Below are 17,906 nucleotides of genomic sequence, written 5' to 3'. Positions count from 1 at the left end.
ACCTTCCTTCATTTGCTTGAGATGTATGATAGACATGCTGGCTCAGCGGGACAGGCAGTATCTGGAGTGAAGGTATTCTCTCTGGAATACTCTGGAGAGAATGCTTGAAATATATTATCTGTTACCCCTGGGCAGCTCAGTGGCACAGCGGGAGAGTTGGTGCCTCACAGCACCAGGGACCCGGGTTTGATCCTGACCATGGGTGCTGTCTGTACGGAGTTTGCACGTTCTCCCTGCACAGTCCATCACGGGTGCCGACCTCCTCACCATCAGAGGGATCTGCAGGAGTCACTGCCTCAAAAAGGCAGCCAGCATCATCAGAGACCCACACCACCCTGGGCACGCTCTCATTTCACCCCTGCCACAACAACCTCCAAATAAGCTCTGATCTACATAGACTTGGTGGCAGTGTTTCTTTCTTTGCACATTTATTGTTTGTTTTATATATATGTATATATGTGTGTGTGTGTGTTTATATATATATATATATATATATATACACACACACACACATATATATACGTACACATATATATACACACACACATATATATATATACACGCACACATATACACACACACACACACACACACATATATATTATTTATATATATACATATATATATATATATATATATATGGATTTTTTTTGTTTCTTATGGCCTTTACAGAGTACTATGTTCACATATCTGTTGTGCTGCTGCAAGTAAGAATTTTATTGTTCCTTTTTGGGACAAAAGACAATAAAACAGTCTTGACATTGATCTTTCTCTGGTGTACTTATCATGTGAATTTAAGATATCGTGTCGTTCCCTGTTTTAGTCAGGAGCTCACAGGCACTTTAATCCATCCAGACTTCACTAAAATACTGTCCATTCAGTCTGATGCAGTATTAGCTTCTATTACTCCATGATTTTCATATTATTGGTTGAAAACAATATAATATGGAAAGTGTTAAAACATTTGAACAAAGCTGTATATAATATTATGTCATGGTAATTTGAAAAGAGCTTGCCAAAATAAAAGAGGTGCAAAGGGATATGTGTTGATAGTGGCTAAGGTAGACACAAAATGCTAGAGTAACTCAGTGGGACAGGCAGCAGAAGGAATGGGTGAAGTTTCGGGTTGAGACCCTTCTTCAGACTGAGTCGGGGAGAGGGAGATACAGAGATAAGGAAGTGTAAAGTGTGAAAATGAGACATAGTGGATGGAGATCAAGGAAAACATAGAATAGATCATTTTTTGGTAGGAGAAGGTAACAACAAAGCAAACAGAGATAAAATGTAAACAAATACAGTCAGTCTAGTCGGAGAATTGGGAAGGGGGGAGGAATGGAGAGAGAGGGAAGACAAGGGTTACTTGAAGTTAGAGAAGTCAATATACCGCTAGGGTGTAAGCTGCCCAAGCGAAATATGAGGTGCTGTTCTTCCAATTTGCCCTGGACCTCACTCTGACAATGGAGGAGGCCCTGGACAGAAAGGTTAGTGTGGGAATGGGAGGGGGTGTTAAAGTGTTTAGCAACCGGGATGAGAGAATGAGATCAGGTAGGTTTAGGCGGACTGAGCGGAGGTGTTCAGCGAAAGGATCGCTGAGCCTGCACTTGGTCTCGCCGATATATAGGAGACCACACCTGGAACAGCGGATACAGTAGATGAGGTTGGAGGAGATACAAGTCCTTGCACGGAGTCGAGGGGGGAGGTATAGGGACAATGGCTATTTGTGGCTATTCCAATATCCATGTATTTGTGAGTATGTGTATATATATACACACACTAAACTTTTTTTTTCTCTCGTTTATTATATTGTTTACAGCGTCCGATGTTTACATATTTTGTTGTGCTGCTGCAAGTAAGAATTTCATTGTTCTATCTGGGATAAACAACAATAAGGCACTCTTGACTCTTAAATGCCCATTTAAGGAACCCAGAATGGAAAATAAATCTCTCGAGTGTAGTTTCATGGGCAGAGTCTTGTCTGCAAGAATGAATCGTTTGACTTTTCTCCTAATTTAATCTGTCAGATTTCAATATTACAGTGTGTGCCCTGGTGTGTGTTAAATGCCTTCACGATTATTTTCTGCAGCCCCCCTCATCCCTACTTCCTCTGTGTGTTTACCATTGATAGATGTTGACAGAGCTTCACATACATGCCAGGAGATTTGCCACAGTCGACAGTGCTGACCAGAGCCTCTGGAGTTATTGACTTTGGTGTCTGCCAAAGAGAAAAATAAAACATAACAATCCCGTGCAGTCCGTTTCCAGCATTGGAAATTGTTTCCCAACCATGCTCAATTTTGTACTCGTTGTCACCTTCCCCTCAGCTAACAATATACCGATCTACATTTCGTTGAACTTTGTCTGCTTTGATCTGTCGTTTTCATGCCTTACCCTTCCATACCTCTGGTCTCCCTCTCCCCTGACACAGTCTGAAGTAGAGTCTCAACCTGGAACGTCACCCAATCCTTTTCTCTGGAGATGCTGCCTGTCCCGCTGAGTTACTCCAGCATTTTGTGTCTATCTTCGGTGTAAACCAGTGTCTGCAGTTCCTTCCCACACATGCTTAATTTGTGCCGTTTTGATGCCTTGCTATTGATTTCTTTTGTTGAAAACTCGCAGAAGGACAAAAAGTTTCTTGGCACCCTTATCTGTGCAGCCTTCACTAAAATATTCTACGTCGGGTCAAAGGCCCCGAAAGTAGGCCTGTTGCCAAGCCTGTAAATTGAATTATTGAAAAGGTTCCCTTTTCACTATCAAAACAGGATCACATTACCTTCCCCGATTATTAAGATGTAGGGGTACCGAGCACAATGCCAAGTGAAACATTTCGATGGTAGTGGTTTTTTAACCAATTGCACAATAGTGTAAATATATATTTTTTAGAGATACAGACTAAAGGCCGACCAAGTCCGCACCGACCAGCGATCCCCATACACCAATCCTGCACACAAGGGACATTTTACAATCTTTACTGAAGCCAAAATTGCATAATATTGTAGAAATAGCAGCAAATGGGTTTTTTTTAAGGATTCGTTGCAGAAACAGGCCCTTTGGCCCACCGAAGGTAGACACAAAATGTTGGAGTAACTCAGCGGGTCAGGCAGCATCTCTGGAGAGAAGGGATGGGTGACGTTTCGGGTCGAGACCCTTCTACAGACTGATACAGAACTACGTCTGCAGTTCTTTCCTCTACCTTTGGCCCACCGAGTCCGCGCCATCAAGCGATCCCCGTACACCATCACTATCCTGCACTCTAGGGACAATTCACAATCTTAACCAAAGCCAATTAACCTACAAACCAGTACATCTTTGGAGTGCGGGATAAATCCAGAGCACCTGGGAAAAACTACGCAGTTACAGGAGAACATACAAACTCCATACAGACAGCGCCCATAGGTAGAATCAAACCTGGAACTCTGGCGCTGTAAGGCAATGACTCTACCGTTGCGCCACTGTGCCAATATTTATATAAACCTACAAAACTATGTTGCCTGGTTTGTAGATCTCCCTAAACCTTTTTCTCTTTATGCAAGAAATGCTTAAATATTTAAATGCTTAAATATAGGTCGGAAAGCAGACCCGGGTTCGATCCTGACCACGGGTGCTGTCTGTACGGAGTTTGTACGTTCTCCCCGTGACCGCGTGGGTTTTCACCGAGATCTTCGGTTTCCTCCCACACTCCAATGACGTACAGGTTTATAGGTTAATTGGCTTGGTATAATTGTAAATTGTCCCTTGTTTGTATAGGATAGCGTTAGTGTGCGGGGATCGCTGGTGGGTGCGGGGTTGGTGAGCCGAGGGGCCTGTTTCCGCTCTGTATTTATTATAACGGTGTGGCACGGTGGAGCAGCTGGTAAAGGTGCTGTCTCACAGAGCCGGAGAGCCGGATTTGATCCAGACCTCGGGTGTGGAGTTTGCACGTTCTCCCTCTGAATGCTTGGATTTTCCCTGGGTGCTCCAGGTTCCAACCACATCGCTAAGATGTGCTGGTTTGTACATTAATTGTAAATTAGCGTAAATTGCCTCTGTAAATTGCCAGTAGAGTGTAGGGAGTGGATGAGAAAGTGGGATCACATAGCCATGATCGCATTGAATGGCGGTGCTGGCTCGAAGGGCTGAATGGCCTACTCCTGCACCTATTGTCTATTGTCTATTGTCTATTGTCTAAGTAGTGTGAACGACTTGCTGGGCTGAAGGGTCTGTTTCCATGCTTTAACCCAAACTAATAAAAAATATATTGTGCCACTTACAAGTTTGGGAACTCTGCAAAGCAAGCACTGGATGAGTGCTGAACTTAGCTTAGTTTAGTGACACAGTGCGAAAACAAGCCCATTGGCTCACCGAGTCTGCACCATCCAGCAATTCCCGCACACTAACACTATCCTACACACAATTTACATTTAAGCCAAACCAATTAACCTACGAACCTGTCCAATTTTACCAAGCCAACAAACCTGTATATCTTTGGAGTGTGGGAGGAAACCGAAGATCTCGGAAAAAACCCACACATGTTATGGGGAGAACGTACAGACAGCACCCTTAGTCAGGATCGAACCTGGGTCTCTGGTGCTTGGTGTGAAAGTTTGGAAAGTTTCAAAGAAAGTGAATGGAGAATCCTCCACTCATTCCATATCCAGTCACCTCCTTTTCTTTCATCCATTATTCAATGACTTCTGACTTCTGACACTGTTTTTATTTCAGCTACTATCCCAAACAGCTGCTCATATATATATTAAAAAGTTTCCTTGCCCACTGTTTGGAGTATTTTGCCTGAGAAGGCCCTCTCTTACATAATAGGACACTCATATATAAACTTGCACTTATGTAAGCATTTCTTGAAGTCCAGTGTTTCATTTAGTCATAGAGACGTACAGCGTCGAAACAGGCCCTTCGGCCCAACATGCCTACATCGACCATCATGTCCCATCAACACTAGTCCAACCTGCCTGCATTTGGCCCAAATCCCTCCCAACCTGTCCTATCCATGTACCTGTCCGAATGTTTATTAAATGTTGCGATAGTGACTGCCTCAACTATCTCCTCCGGCAGCCGGTTCCATACACCCACCACCCTTTGTGTGAAAAGGTTATCTCTCTGGTTCCTATTAAGTCTTTCCCCCCTCACCTTAGACCTACGTCCCCTGGTTCTCGATTCCCCTACTCCGGGCAAGAGACACTGTGCATCTACACAAATTATTCCTCTCATGATTTTGTACAAGATCACCCCTGGTCCTCCTGCGCTCCAAACAATAGAGTCCTATCCTGTTGTGGGTCTCTGTAGCCGTGTGCTACTGCCGTCACATGTGGCCATTTCCGCAAGCCAGTCAGCTGTGCCTGCCGATGTTCCCCCTTGGTCTCCGTGTTGGGGCTCCCCCATGGTCTCTGTGTTGGGGCTCCCCCATGGTCACTGCGCCAGAGCTTCCCCATGGTCTCTGTGTTGGGGCTCCCTCATGGTCTCTGTGTTGGAGCTCCCCCATGGTCTCCGTGTTGGAGCTCCCCCATGGTCTCTGTGTTGGAGCTCCCCCATGGTCTCCGTGTTGGAGCTCCCCCATGGTCTCCGTGTTGGGGCTCCCCCATGTCTCCGTGTCGGAGCCCCCCATGGTCTCCATGTTGGAGCTCCCCCATGGTCTCCGTGTTGGAGCTCCCCCATGGTCTCCGTGTTGGAGCTCCCCCATGGTCTCCGTGTTGGAGCTCCCCCATGGTCTCCGTGTTGGAGCTCCCCCATGGTCTCCGTGTTGGAGCTCCCCCATGATCTCTGTGTTGGAGCTCCCCCATGTCTCCGTGTCGGAGCTCCCCCATGGTCTCCATGTCGAATGGTAAATTTACGTGTGTGCGGTAGCACTTCTATTTCCGACTAATGTAACAACTGATTTGCGCAGGGTTCGCAGCATGTAACCTTACGTACATCGGGGAACGTCCACACTCTTGTTTCTATCCAGCTGACTGCCTTTTCATCATTATCAGCATCACTAATAATATATTCTTCTCATGCCGTTTTTAAGTCTTCATTCTTTATTGTTCAGAATACCAGCCAAAGTTGTCGCACCTTTTCTACAGCTTTAATATTGACTCCAATAAAGTGAACGTACTATCATTACCATCCCGGTCATAGCCTTTAGTACTGATTCCTATACCGCTGACTGAAGTACTGTGGTTTATTATTAGACTTTGCCATTTGCCTTTAATCACCCATGATTGAGGCTAGGATCTTAAGCCTTGCCTTTAAAAGATCTTCCCTTTAAAAACCAATGTTTTTTAAAATGACTTTGCACAAACTGCTTGCTGCCTTTACCATTCTCTGGATGTGCTGGTTCCTCTGCCCCTAGTGTCATGCAGACATCCATTGTAGCTTTACCCATTCCATGCAATTAATGCTCATTATTTTGCCAAAATAAGTATTAGGAGAGGTTGGCTTTGCAACCTTTGTGCCTAAACTGTTATTCAAAGAGATGAATACCGAACCAGCATCATACCCATTATTCTTAAGTGTCCCAAAGTCGTATTAGTCTCAATTGAACGTTTATAGCTATTTGAGTTAATGAATTCCAAACTTTTACTCAAAATTGCTCCTCATTTCCTTGCTGAGGTGGTGCCAACTAGTTCTACACTCTGCAGCCTAAGGAAACAGTCTCTGCACATTTCCTTCAGACCAAAATCTAGACATTAATCTTCTTGCTGAAAGAAGCAGCCCCACAATTGAACTCTCTGGGATGATGTTCCGGCTTCCAAATGTTAGAAAAGCTGCATCAGCTCCTCTCTGTTTCTTTTGAACCCAATGTTTTATCATCTCAATTTTTAGGGGCCTTCACAATTTTTGTTGAAGTCTAAACACAGGCTGTAAATATTAGCTGATTGCTATCAGGCCACCAGGATATGGATTTAAAGTTGTATATTTAATATAGTAAATTGTAAGGTATTGATTGAAAGCAGATTCAGTCGTGAATCAGACAAATATTTCATGAGAAGAATTAGTGTGGCAACGTGGAAACCGGAGGGGAGTGCAACTAATTCAGTACTTCTGAAGATCTGGCAGAGATTGAATGGGCCAGATAGAGTCATACAGCACGGAAACAGGCCCTTCGGCCCAATTTGCCCATGCCGACCCATCTATGCTAATCTCTCCAGCCCACATTTGGCCCGTATCCCTCTAAACCTTTCTTATTCATGTACCTGTCCAAGAGGGGTGCCAACTATCTCACTCCCAAATAAGGGACAAGATGATGTCACCACCCCGTGCCCCACGTGACCTCACCCACCCAGCGGCCACATGCTCCCACTCCACCAATGGCGGCCGCCCGGGCCGGGATGCAGGTTGCTAAGCAACCTCCGTTAGGCGGCGACCGGGCCTCCGGACCTACACTGTTCAGACCTACAGCGTCCGGGCCTACGGTGTCTGGGCCGCCAGTGTCTGGGCCTATAGCACCCCCCGGGCTTAATACGGGACAAAGGAGGTCCCGTACGGGACAAACCAATTTAGCCCAAAATACGGGATATCCCGGCTAATATGGGACAGTTGGCAACCCTATTGTCCAAACATCTTCTAGATGTTGTTACAGCACTGCCTCAACTACCTCCTCTGGCAGCTTGTTCCAAACACCCATCATGGACACTGGAAAGACATCCCACGATGATTATCTTTTGTGCTTTAATCACATTATCAAGTCACCATCGTTAGACTTAATTCCAACAAGGCCAAATGTTAACCAGTCTTTACGTTTCCAGATCTGAACTTGCAACCGTGAGAGTGTGTAGGCAGGAACTGGTTTAAACCGAAGGTAGACACAAAATGCTGGAGTAACTCAGCGGGATAGGCAGCATCTCTGGAGAGAAGGAATGGGTGACGTTTCGGGTCGAGGCATTTCTTCAGACTGAGTCAGGGGAGAGGGAGATACAGAGAAAAGGAGGTATAAGGTGTGAAAATAAGACAAATGGGATGGAGATCAAGGACTATGTAGAATAGATCATTTTTAGCTAGGAAACAGTAACAACAAAGCAAACAGAGATAAAATGTAATTGAGAAAAGTCAGACTGGTGGAGACAATGTCAATGGCGGAGGCCCAGAACAGAAAGGTCAGTGTGGGAATCGGAGGGGGAGATAATGTGTTTAGCTACTGGCAGATCAGGTAGGTTTACCTTTCTGTCCTGGGTCTCCTCCACTGTCAGAGTGAGGCCCAGTGCAAATTGGAGGAACAGCACCTCATATTTCGCTTGGGCAGCTCACACCCCAGCAGTATGAATATTGACTTCTCTAACTTCAAGTAACCCTTGCTTTCCCTCTCTCTCCATCCCTCCCCCCTTCCCAGTTCTCCGACCAGTCTGGCTGTCCTCGATTACATTTTATCTCTGTTTGCTTTGTTGCATGCATCGCAGTCACTGTGCCCGACTCTAAGCTTACGCAGTTCAGAGACCCACAGGACAGGTGAGAAGAGTAATGGCCCATTCACACTTCCACCATATGAATACTGGAAACAAATCGCCGCAGTGTGCAGGGAGTGGACGAAAAAGTGAGATAACATAGAACGTGTGTGAACTGGTGATCCATGGCAGACTTTAGACTTTACATTAGTCTTTAGAGATACAGCGCGGAAACAGGCCCTTCAGCCCACCAACTCTGCACCCACCAGCGATCACCCCGTACACTAGCACCATCCTACACAATAGGGACAATTAACAATTTTACCAAAGCCAATTAACCGACAAACCTGTATGTCTCTGGAGTGTGCCAGACACCAGGGTTCAATCCTGACCACGGGCTCTACACGGTGTTTGTATGTTCTCCCCGTGACTGCGAGCGTGCTCTGGCTTCCTCCCACATTCCAAAGACGTACAGGTTTGTCGGTTAGTTTGGCTTCTGTAAATTGTAAATTGTCCCCAGTGCGTAGGATAGTGCTGGTGAATGGGATGACCGCTGGTCGGCGTGGGACTCAGTGGGCCGAAGGGCTGGTTTCCATGCTGTATCTCTGAACTAAACTACACTAAAAAAGTTTCTCACTGTACCTTGGGACACGTGACAATAAACTAAGCTAAATCTAAAATGGATATTTTTACTTTAAAAATCTATATGCTCTTGTCTCCAAATGAAAACTAACTCTAATTCTGGCAAGTTGTACCTGTATGACTGTTTGGGTGCCATGTCTCTTGGATGTTGTTTACATTGCGTGACCTAACAGTTTCATGTTTGGCATCTTATGTGGTTTATCTTTTCAGCCAAAGAAGCCTAAAGTCCCAGACAACCCTTTCCACGGCATTATCTCCAAATGCTTTGAGCCTCACCTCTACGTTTACATTGAGTCTCAGGATAGGTGAGTTTAATATGTTTACAATGAGTACTTACATAACTGAATCATTAATTTTATAAGCAGTACTGTTTGGTGAGAGTCCAACTGTATGACTTGGGGACATAGGACCCAATTTTAACTGCATTAGTAACATACTAAGTTACTTGAAGTTTGAGAAGTCAATGTCCATACCACTGGGGTGCAAGCTGGCCAAGTGAAATATGAGGTGCTGTTCCTCCAATTTACACTGGGCCTCACTCTGACAATGGAGGAGGCCCAGGACAGAAAGGTCAGTGTGGGAATGGAAGGGGGAGTTAAAGTGTTTAGCTACAGGAAGATCAGGTAGGTTTACCTTTCTGTCCTGAGTCTCCTCCATTGTCAGAGTACTAAGGTACTAGGTAACTCGTATATAAGGTGCAAGGTACTAGGTGCAGTCTCATTGTCTATAACTCGTTTTCACCTCGCCCACAGTCAACAATGGCCTGTTTTCTTTATCATCGTTACTTTTTTGCATATCGTTAATTTGTTCTATATCTCTCTATATGTTCTATATAGTTTTGTTCTATATCTCTCTATTATCACTGTCTATATCTCTCATTTCCCTTTCCCCTGACTTTCAGTCTGAGGAAGGGAAGTCTTTTAGGACCGAGATGAGAACGTTTTTTTTCACACAGAGTGGTGAATCTGTGGAATTCTCTGCCACAGAACGTAGTTGAGGCCAGTTCATTGGCTATATTTAAGAGGGAGTTAGATGTGGCCCTTGTGGCTAAAGGGGGTATGGAGAGAAGGCAGGTATGGGATACTGAGTTGGATGATCAGCCATGATCATATTGAATGGCGGTGCAGGCTCGAAGGGCCGAATGGCCTACTCCTGCACCTATTTTCTATGTTTCTATGTTTCTATGACTCGAAACGTCGCCTATTCCTTTTCTCTAGAGATGCTGCCTGACCCGCTGAGTTACTCCAGCTTTTTGTGTCTAACCTGCAAACAACCCTATTTTTTTCCGTTATCTTTCCTTCCTTCCCTATGCCACAAGTAGACATAGACCCATCTCTCCTCTTCCCCCCCGCCCCACCCCTTCAACCAACATCCTTCTTCTGGCTTCACAATTTGCACAACTTCAATCCTCCTCTCACACTCTTTGTCTCATCTCTGACCTTTGCCCAACCATCTGCATATCACCCCCCCCCCGCACCTGTATGGAACTGTCACACGACAGGCTTTGCCCTGCCCCCACCTCGCTTCTTCCAGTTTTCTCCTTCCACACCCCCACCACAATCAGTCTGAAGAAGGGTCCTGACCCAAAACGTCTTCTATCCATGGAATTCCAGACATGCTGAAGATAGACACAAAAAGCTGGAATAACTCAGCGGGTCAGGCAGCATCATCTCTGGAGAAAAGGAATAGGTGACGTTTCAGGTCGAGATCATCGTTGCATATCTTTCATTCATTTGTCCTATGTACCTTCTATATCTCACTTTACCCGTTTCCCAGACTCTCAGTCTGAATTTAGGGTCTCCACCCAAAACGTCACCTATTCCTTTTCTCCATTGATGCTGCCTGTCCCGCTGAGTTACTCCAGCTTTTTGTGTCTTATCTTCGGTGCAAACCAGCTTTTGCAGTTCCTTCCCACACATTCTCCAGAGATGCTGCATGACCCGCTGAGTTACTTCAGCACTTTGTGTTTTTTTAAATCAAGACCAGCATCTGCATTTGCGTGCATCTGTAAGGTGATCTGTTATAGGCGGAAGTAACAGATAAAGGCGAGGATGAACATGGGGAACCCTTCTAACATTTTTGATTGCTGCAGGAACTGGGCCAAGCATTTTCTGCAGATCCTCAATGTCTGACACATCCTGTCCGTGATTTATATGAATATGTCAATTCAATTCAGATATGCTTCAGGAACTGATTACCCCAAAATGGGATCAGTATGTGAAATGGCAGCCCGACTGCAACTTTTCTTCCTTTTAGATTCATATCGGAGGAAAACCAGTTTGTGCTTTGCCTAATGTGATCCTTCCCAGTAAAAATATCCTCCGCCATCAGTTAACGTAACATTGTTCCTCCACATTTTGGGCCTTGCTTCAATTTAAAATTGCTCGGCTTTGAAATTGAATTATACCAACACTTTTTTTTTCCAATACAAAGGAAGAACTTCTATTTGTAAGAAGGAACTGCAGATGCTGGTTTACATTCAGGAAAGACACAAAAATGCTGGAGTAACTCAGCGGGACAGGCAGCATCTCTGGAGAGAAGGAATGGGTCGAGACCCTTCTTCATGGAAGGAATGGCTGACGTTTTGTGTCGGGACTCTTCTTCAGTCTGAAGAAGGGTCTCGACCCGAAACGTCGCCCATTCCTTCTCTCCAGAGATGTTGCCTGTCCCGCTGAGTTACTCCAGCATTTTGTGTCTATCTTCTATTTGTAAATCGCCTTTTATGCCCACTATTCCCTGCTCATTATCCCAACCCCCCACTTCCTGTATCCCAAAGCAATCTACATCCAGTCAAGTGCGTTTTTGAAGTTTAGTCTTTGTAATGTAGGAAACACGATAGCAAATTTGTGCGTTGATTGCTACAGATGTTTGTGTTCTTTCATGTACTCTGGTATATATATGGCTCTTGCTTGGTAATGGTAAAGTACCTTTGAAATTTAAAAAACACCACATAAAAACAAAATTGTTTTGCTTTTATATTGTTGTGAGTCAGGGAAAAGAGGAATTAATCGACAATGCAACATTGAAAAAAAAAATCACAGATGCTAGAAACCTGTTTTTAAAAGAAACCATAGAAAAATTTGGGGGGTTTTTCTGGGGTTTCATTTAAAAACAGGTTTCAAGCATCTGTGATTTTTTTTTTCAATGTTGCATTTGTCAACCAATTCCTCTTTTCCCTGACTCACAACAACATAAAAATTACTCCACATAATGTGTTGGAGTAACTCTGCGGGTCAGGCAACATCTCTGGACGACAAGATTTGGTGACGTTTCAGGTCGGGACTCTTCTTCACACTGTCTGAAGGTTCCCGACCAAAATGTCACCTGTCCATGTTCTCCAGACATGCTGCCTGACCCGCAGAGTTACTCCAACACTTTGTGTCTTTTTGCATCTGCAGATCTTTTGCGTTTCCATGAAAACACTGGAAACACTCAGCAGATCAGAGCAGCATCTGTGGAGCAAGAAACAAATACATTGTTTCATCAGCAGTTCTGAAAGATTGACTCTATTTCCCTCTCCACATATATTCGTGACCTACTGAGAATTTCTAGCATTTTCTGATTTTTATTTTGGTTCGTCGATAAGTTCCTAGTTCCAAATAGGTAAAATCTCCCAGATGGTCACTTTGGTGCAGGTTTGTTACTTTAGTTTGGTGTTAGTTTCGACATACAGCATGGAGACGGGCTCTTTAGCCCACTGAGTCCATGCCAACCATCGATCACCCCTTCACACTAATTCTGCTATCCCACTTTTGCAACCATTTCTCACACATTAGGGCTATTTACAGAGGCCAATTAATGTCCAAACCCGCACGTCTTTGGAAAGTGGGAGGAAACCGGAGCACCCAGAGGAAACCCACGCAGTCAGGGAGAACATGCAAACTCCGTAGAGACAACACCCGAGGTCAGGATGGAACCTGGGTCTATGACACTGTGAGGCAGTGGTTCTACCAGCTGCACCACTGTGCTACCATTTTACCCAACTATAATGTAGATATTTATTTATTGATAATAAGTCAATTATACAGCAAAAGAGTAGGTGGAAATTAGTCTTTTGAACAGAGTAACGATATTGAACTATTGAAAAAAATGCCCTTATTAATCCAACCTATTGAGTATCCCCTATAAAGGAGAGTCCAACCAGATACATCTATAACTTATTATTCTTTAGACTTTTGGTCTTTAGAGATAGAGTGGAAACAGGCCCTTCGACCCACCGAGTCCGTGCCGACCTGCAATCACCCCCAACACTAGTTCTTTTCTACACATTAGGGACAATTTACAGTGGCCAATTAACTTACAAACCTGCAGGTCTTTGGAGTGTGGGAGGAATCCGGAGCACCCGGAGAAACCCCCTTGGTCATAGGGAGAACATACAATCTCCATACACACATCACCCGTAGTCACTCCGCTGTAAGGCAGCAGCTCCGTTAATGCCGCCCTCATTATCAATTGTCTGAACAATGAATATTATTATTTATTGTCTTAATAAACTTATTATTCATTGTCTTTAAAATTATAACCATAGATTTTAAAGAGTGACCATATTAAATACCAAATCATTTAATTTACACATTGTGGGAATTGGTTTGCTGCGCTAAAATGGAGAATATTGTTAAATTGCTGTTGAAAAGAGATTACATTTTTATTCATTTTGGGACTACCCACATGAAATGTAATTAAACATTTGCAAAAGAACAAGTTATTGTTTAACTACTTTTGCCTGAGGGAGTGAACCTAGCAAATGCTCAATTATGTTAGAATTTATTTTCCCACAAATGCGCTCGAAAGATGACTTTGTAAGTGTGGGCCAGAGAAAACTTTGTAACCCTTCTTATAAAAAGGAAGGTTGGTCTAAATTAAATTGTGCCAATCCAACATAGTGTATTGCAGTTAGGCAGGTTTGAAAATATGCAGTTCCATTGCGAATGGTAAATGCTAACTTAAAGTAAATATAGTGAAACCAGATCTGGCAGAAATGCTTATTATGAACTTTCCTGGAACTCAGCATACCTAGAAAAACTAAGTCCACCTCAGGCTGGTTTTGATTAACTAACTGCTGAACAGTTCTTTGTTACCCTCAGTAAGTGGAGTAAACACCTATATTAGAAACAAATCATACTCTCCAAGTAATGAAAAACGTACTTGTCAAGCTGTGACATTTTTATTTTCCGTTCTTGTATTTCATGGCTTCGTTTTATTTTCATCTTTTTTGTGTTGATTGGTTGATTTCTTCAATCCGAGTCTTTGTTACCAATATGAGAGGTTTATGTTGACATTTTGATCAACTTTTCAACAAGTATTTTAATTGATGTGCAACTATGTGTACCACAGTTGTAGCCTCTAGACTTTAGACATTAGAGATACAGCGTGGAAACAGGCCCCTCGTCCCACCGAGTCCGCATCGACCAGCGATCACTTCACACACCAGCACTATCCTACACGCGAGGGACAATTTACAATTTACAGAAGTCAATGAACCTATAAACCTGCAGGTCTTTGGAGTGCGGGAGGAAACCGGAGCACCCGGAGAAAACGCACACAATCACAGGGAGAACGAACGTTCATGGTCATAGGGCGGACACGGTGGCGCAGCGGTAGAGTTGCTGCCTTACAGCGAATGCAGCGCCGGAGACCCGGGTTCCATCCCGACTACGGGTGCCGTCTATACGAAGTTTGTACGTTCTCCCCGTGACCTGCGTGGGTTTTCTCCGAGATCTTCGGTTTCCTCCCACACTCCAAAGACGTGCAAGTTTATAGGTTAATTGGCTTGGTAAATGTAAAAATTGTTCCTAGTGGGTGTAGGGCAGTGTTAATGTGCGGGGATCGCTGGTCGGCGCGGACCCAGTGGGCCGAAGTCCCTGTTTCCGCGCTGTATCTCTAAACTAAACTAAACGTACAGACTCCATACAGACAGCACCCATAGTCAGGATCGAAGCTGGGTCTCCAGCTCTGTAAGAATGCGCCATTGTGCCACGCTGTAGAAAACTAACCAAACCACAGCTGCTGATCTAGGCTCCACTCCACACTCCTGTGCTCACTCACTAGCATTAGCAGCCAGTCCAGTAGTGGCTTGATGTTATCCTTGGACTCCAATCAGTTCCATTTCTTGCTTCCCCACCCCATCTCCATTACCCATACAACCAACCCTGCAATGACCTGAGATCGACACGTTTCTCATTCTGATCTCTGAGGTGTCCCTTGATTTTGAAACTCCACTCTTGGTGGCCCTAAGCCCAAGAATTCCCTCCCTTCATCCCTGCCGTTCACTTTTCTCCTCAAGGCATTAAAGTTTTGTCAAAAAATCAACTTTTTAGACGTTTATCTAATGTGGAATTTTGAACAGTATTTCCATGAAGTCACAGTGGCATCCAGCACACAGTGGCATTCAGCCCACCTGCTGATCAAGATGCCCCACCTACGTTAGTCCCACCTGCCCTTGTTTGGCCCATATCCCTCTAACCTTTCCTATCCGTGTACCTGTACGAATGGTTTGTAAATGTTGTGATAGTCCCTGCCTCAACTACCTTCCCTGGCAGCTTGTTCTATATACCGACCACCCTCTCTGTGAAAAAAGTTGCCTCTCAGGTTCCTATTCATTCTTTCCCATCTCACCGTAAACCTATCTCCTCTCGTTCTTGATTCCCCTGCCCTAGGTAAAAGACTCTGTGCATTCCCCCTATCTATTTTCTGTAATGTTTTACTATTTTATAGTTTTGGCTGCTGGTATTAAGATGATAAGAATAAGTTTATTGGCCAAGTATGTGCACATACCAGGAATATGCCTTAGTGCTCTGCTTGCAAGTGTCTTGGTGCTCCGCTCGAAGCAACCCCTATAGCTTGCATTGAAATAGATTGACACAAAATGCTGGAGTAACTCAGCGGGTCAGGCAGCATCTCTGGAGAGAAGGAATAGGTGATGTTTTGGGTCGAGACCCTTCATCAGACTGACAGTCAGGGAGGGTGAAACTAGAGTGTGGCAGAAATGGAGACTGAGGTGCAAATATGGTGACTAATGTTGTTTTGGGCATGATCGTGGCAATTGGGGAGAGGTGTGGAAGGTACACAGTTTAATCCAAGGAGCGAGCACGTCAGAAAGATGTTTGTCAACAGGTTCTCCCAGCTAGTTATAGGTATAGAGTCACACAACGTGGAAACAGGCCCTGCGGCCCCACTTGCCCACATTGACCAACACGTCCCACACCGACCGACATGTCCCATCCACACTCGTCCCACCTGGCTGCGTTTGGCCCATATCCCTCTAAACCTGTCCTATCCATGTACCTGTCTAAATGTTTTTTAAACGTTGCGATAGTGTCTGCCTCAACTACCTCCTCTGGCAGCTTCTTCCATACACCCACCACCCTTTGTGTGAAAAAGTTACCTCAGGTTCTTATTAATTCTGTCCCCCGCTCATCTTAAACCTGTTTCCTCTGTTTCTCGATTCCCCAACTCTGGGGAGGAGACTCTCCATTTACCCGATCCATTCCTGTCATAATTTTATACATCGCTACATTATCATCCCTCATCCTCCTACACTCCAAGGAATAGATAGAGCTCTTAAGGATAGCGGAGTCGGGGGGTATGGGGAGAATGCAGGAACGGGGTACTGATTGAGAATGATCAGCCATGATCACATTGAATGGCGGTGCTGGCTCGAAGGGCCGAATGGCCTCCTCCTGCACCTAATGTCTATTGTCTATTGTCCATAAACTCAACCTCTCCCTATAGCTCAGGCCCTCGAGTCCTGGCAACATTCGCGTTGATCTCTGCGCCCTTAAGGCACGCTATCTTACTTTTCTTTGGCACTGGGATAATAGTGTCCGGATCAGAAACAGTTACCATGTTTTGAAGGCATTTGCCTAGTCGTGGCTATCCCTCGAGGTCGAGGTTGGTGGTCTACGTTCTGAAGAACGAAGACGCCTGTGCGTGTGTTTGTTTAACGTGTAGTTGATGTTGCACTCCAAGAAGCACACGGTCCCTCACAAATCAATCAACTCATTCCAATGGCAAGGGTACCCAGACGATTGGAGCTGATGGATCTGTTGCAGCCTTCATCCGCCTTCAAAGCCGTTGAGTTCAAGATAACTTTGCCGCCTGGTCCGCCGTTGAGGTCTTGTAGGTTTGATCGTTCTTAGTCTGGTCCCTCATCCACAACCTTACCGCCATGGGTGGCCCTACCAGAAGCTAGCGCTTCCCACGGCATCGCTCTCGGAATCATGGGGGCACGCAAGCCTCTTCACATTTGCCTAGTACAGAGATAGGAAAGCAGTAGAGAGATACGACCTTAATGCAGGAAAATGGGATCAGCACAGGTAGGCGTTTGCCCGATCTATTCGGTTCACTACGCCTGTTTTAATATAAACACAGACAAATTATGGTAGGTAACAAATTGTAAAGCTAATACATGATTATTAAAAAAAAGAACATGACAGGAATTTCACCGAGTGCTGTTATGAACAGGTATTTATTCACGCTGTTATGAACAGTTTCATAATGGCATCCTTTGAAAGCAAAGGTTTCTGTTATTGGGTCAGTCTGACTCCCATTTCAGGCTGAAATCTTGTTTAAAAAAAAAACCATTTGGCATGTGAGTGCAAGTTCTTGTGGTGAACGAGCCATTTGAAATATAGTGAATGATTGTAGCTAAACGTAATGCAATTCATCACGATCATTAGTAGGTGAGATGCTTAGAAACGTAGCCTGGTGCACTAGAAGGAGCTGCTTGTTCCTGCATTGAAACTTGACTTATCTGAACAAAGATGCAGACCGGAAACAGGAAATTATATACAATTATCTTGATAAGTTGGAAGCTCAAGTTACTAATTTAATATTTTATAAATTATGACCTGCGTTACCTGCTCACCTACACCATCCCCTGCCCACCTCCAAACAACCACAGCTAATTTTCCC

The 17,906-nt window shown here is 44.6% G+C and overlaps 1 protein-coding gene across 2 annotated transcripts in view; it reads left to right on the top strand.

Annotated features, from left to right (window-relative positions):
- Window positions 1–17,906, top strand: part of vps53 (VPS53 subunit of GARP complex) — a 328,676-nt gene that overhangs the window by 186,999 nt on the left and 123,771 nt on the right. For both annotated transcript variants that reach the window (XM_078422197.1, XM_078422198.1), the window contains exon 13: window positions 9,204–9,298. In XM_078422197.1, the coding sequence (XP_078278323.1) occupies window positions 9,204–9,298 (95 nt within the window). The remainder of the gene's footprint in view (window positions 1–9,203; window positions 9,299–17,906) is intronic.

Source organism: Rhinoraja longicauda, chromosome 26, assembly GCF_053455715.1.
Source record: "Rhinoraja longicauda isolate Sanriku21f chromosome 26, sRhiLon1.1, whole genome shotgun sequence".
NCBI classification, from domain to species: domain Eukaryota; kingdom Metazoa; phylum Chordata; class Chondrichthyes; order Rajiformes; family Arhynchobatidae; genus Rhinoraja; species Rhinoraja longicauda.
Note: the sequence above shows the minus strand (reverse complement) of the source record. Positions and strands in the feature narration are given on the sequence as shown.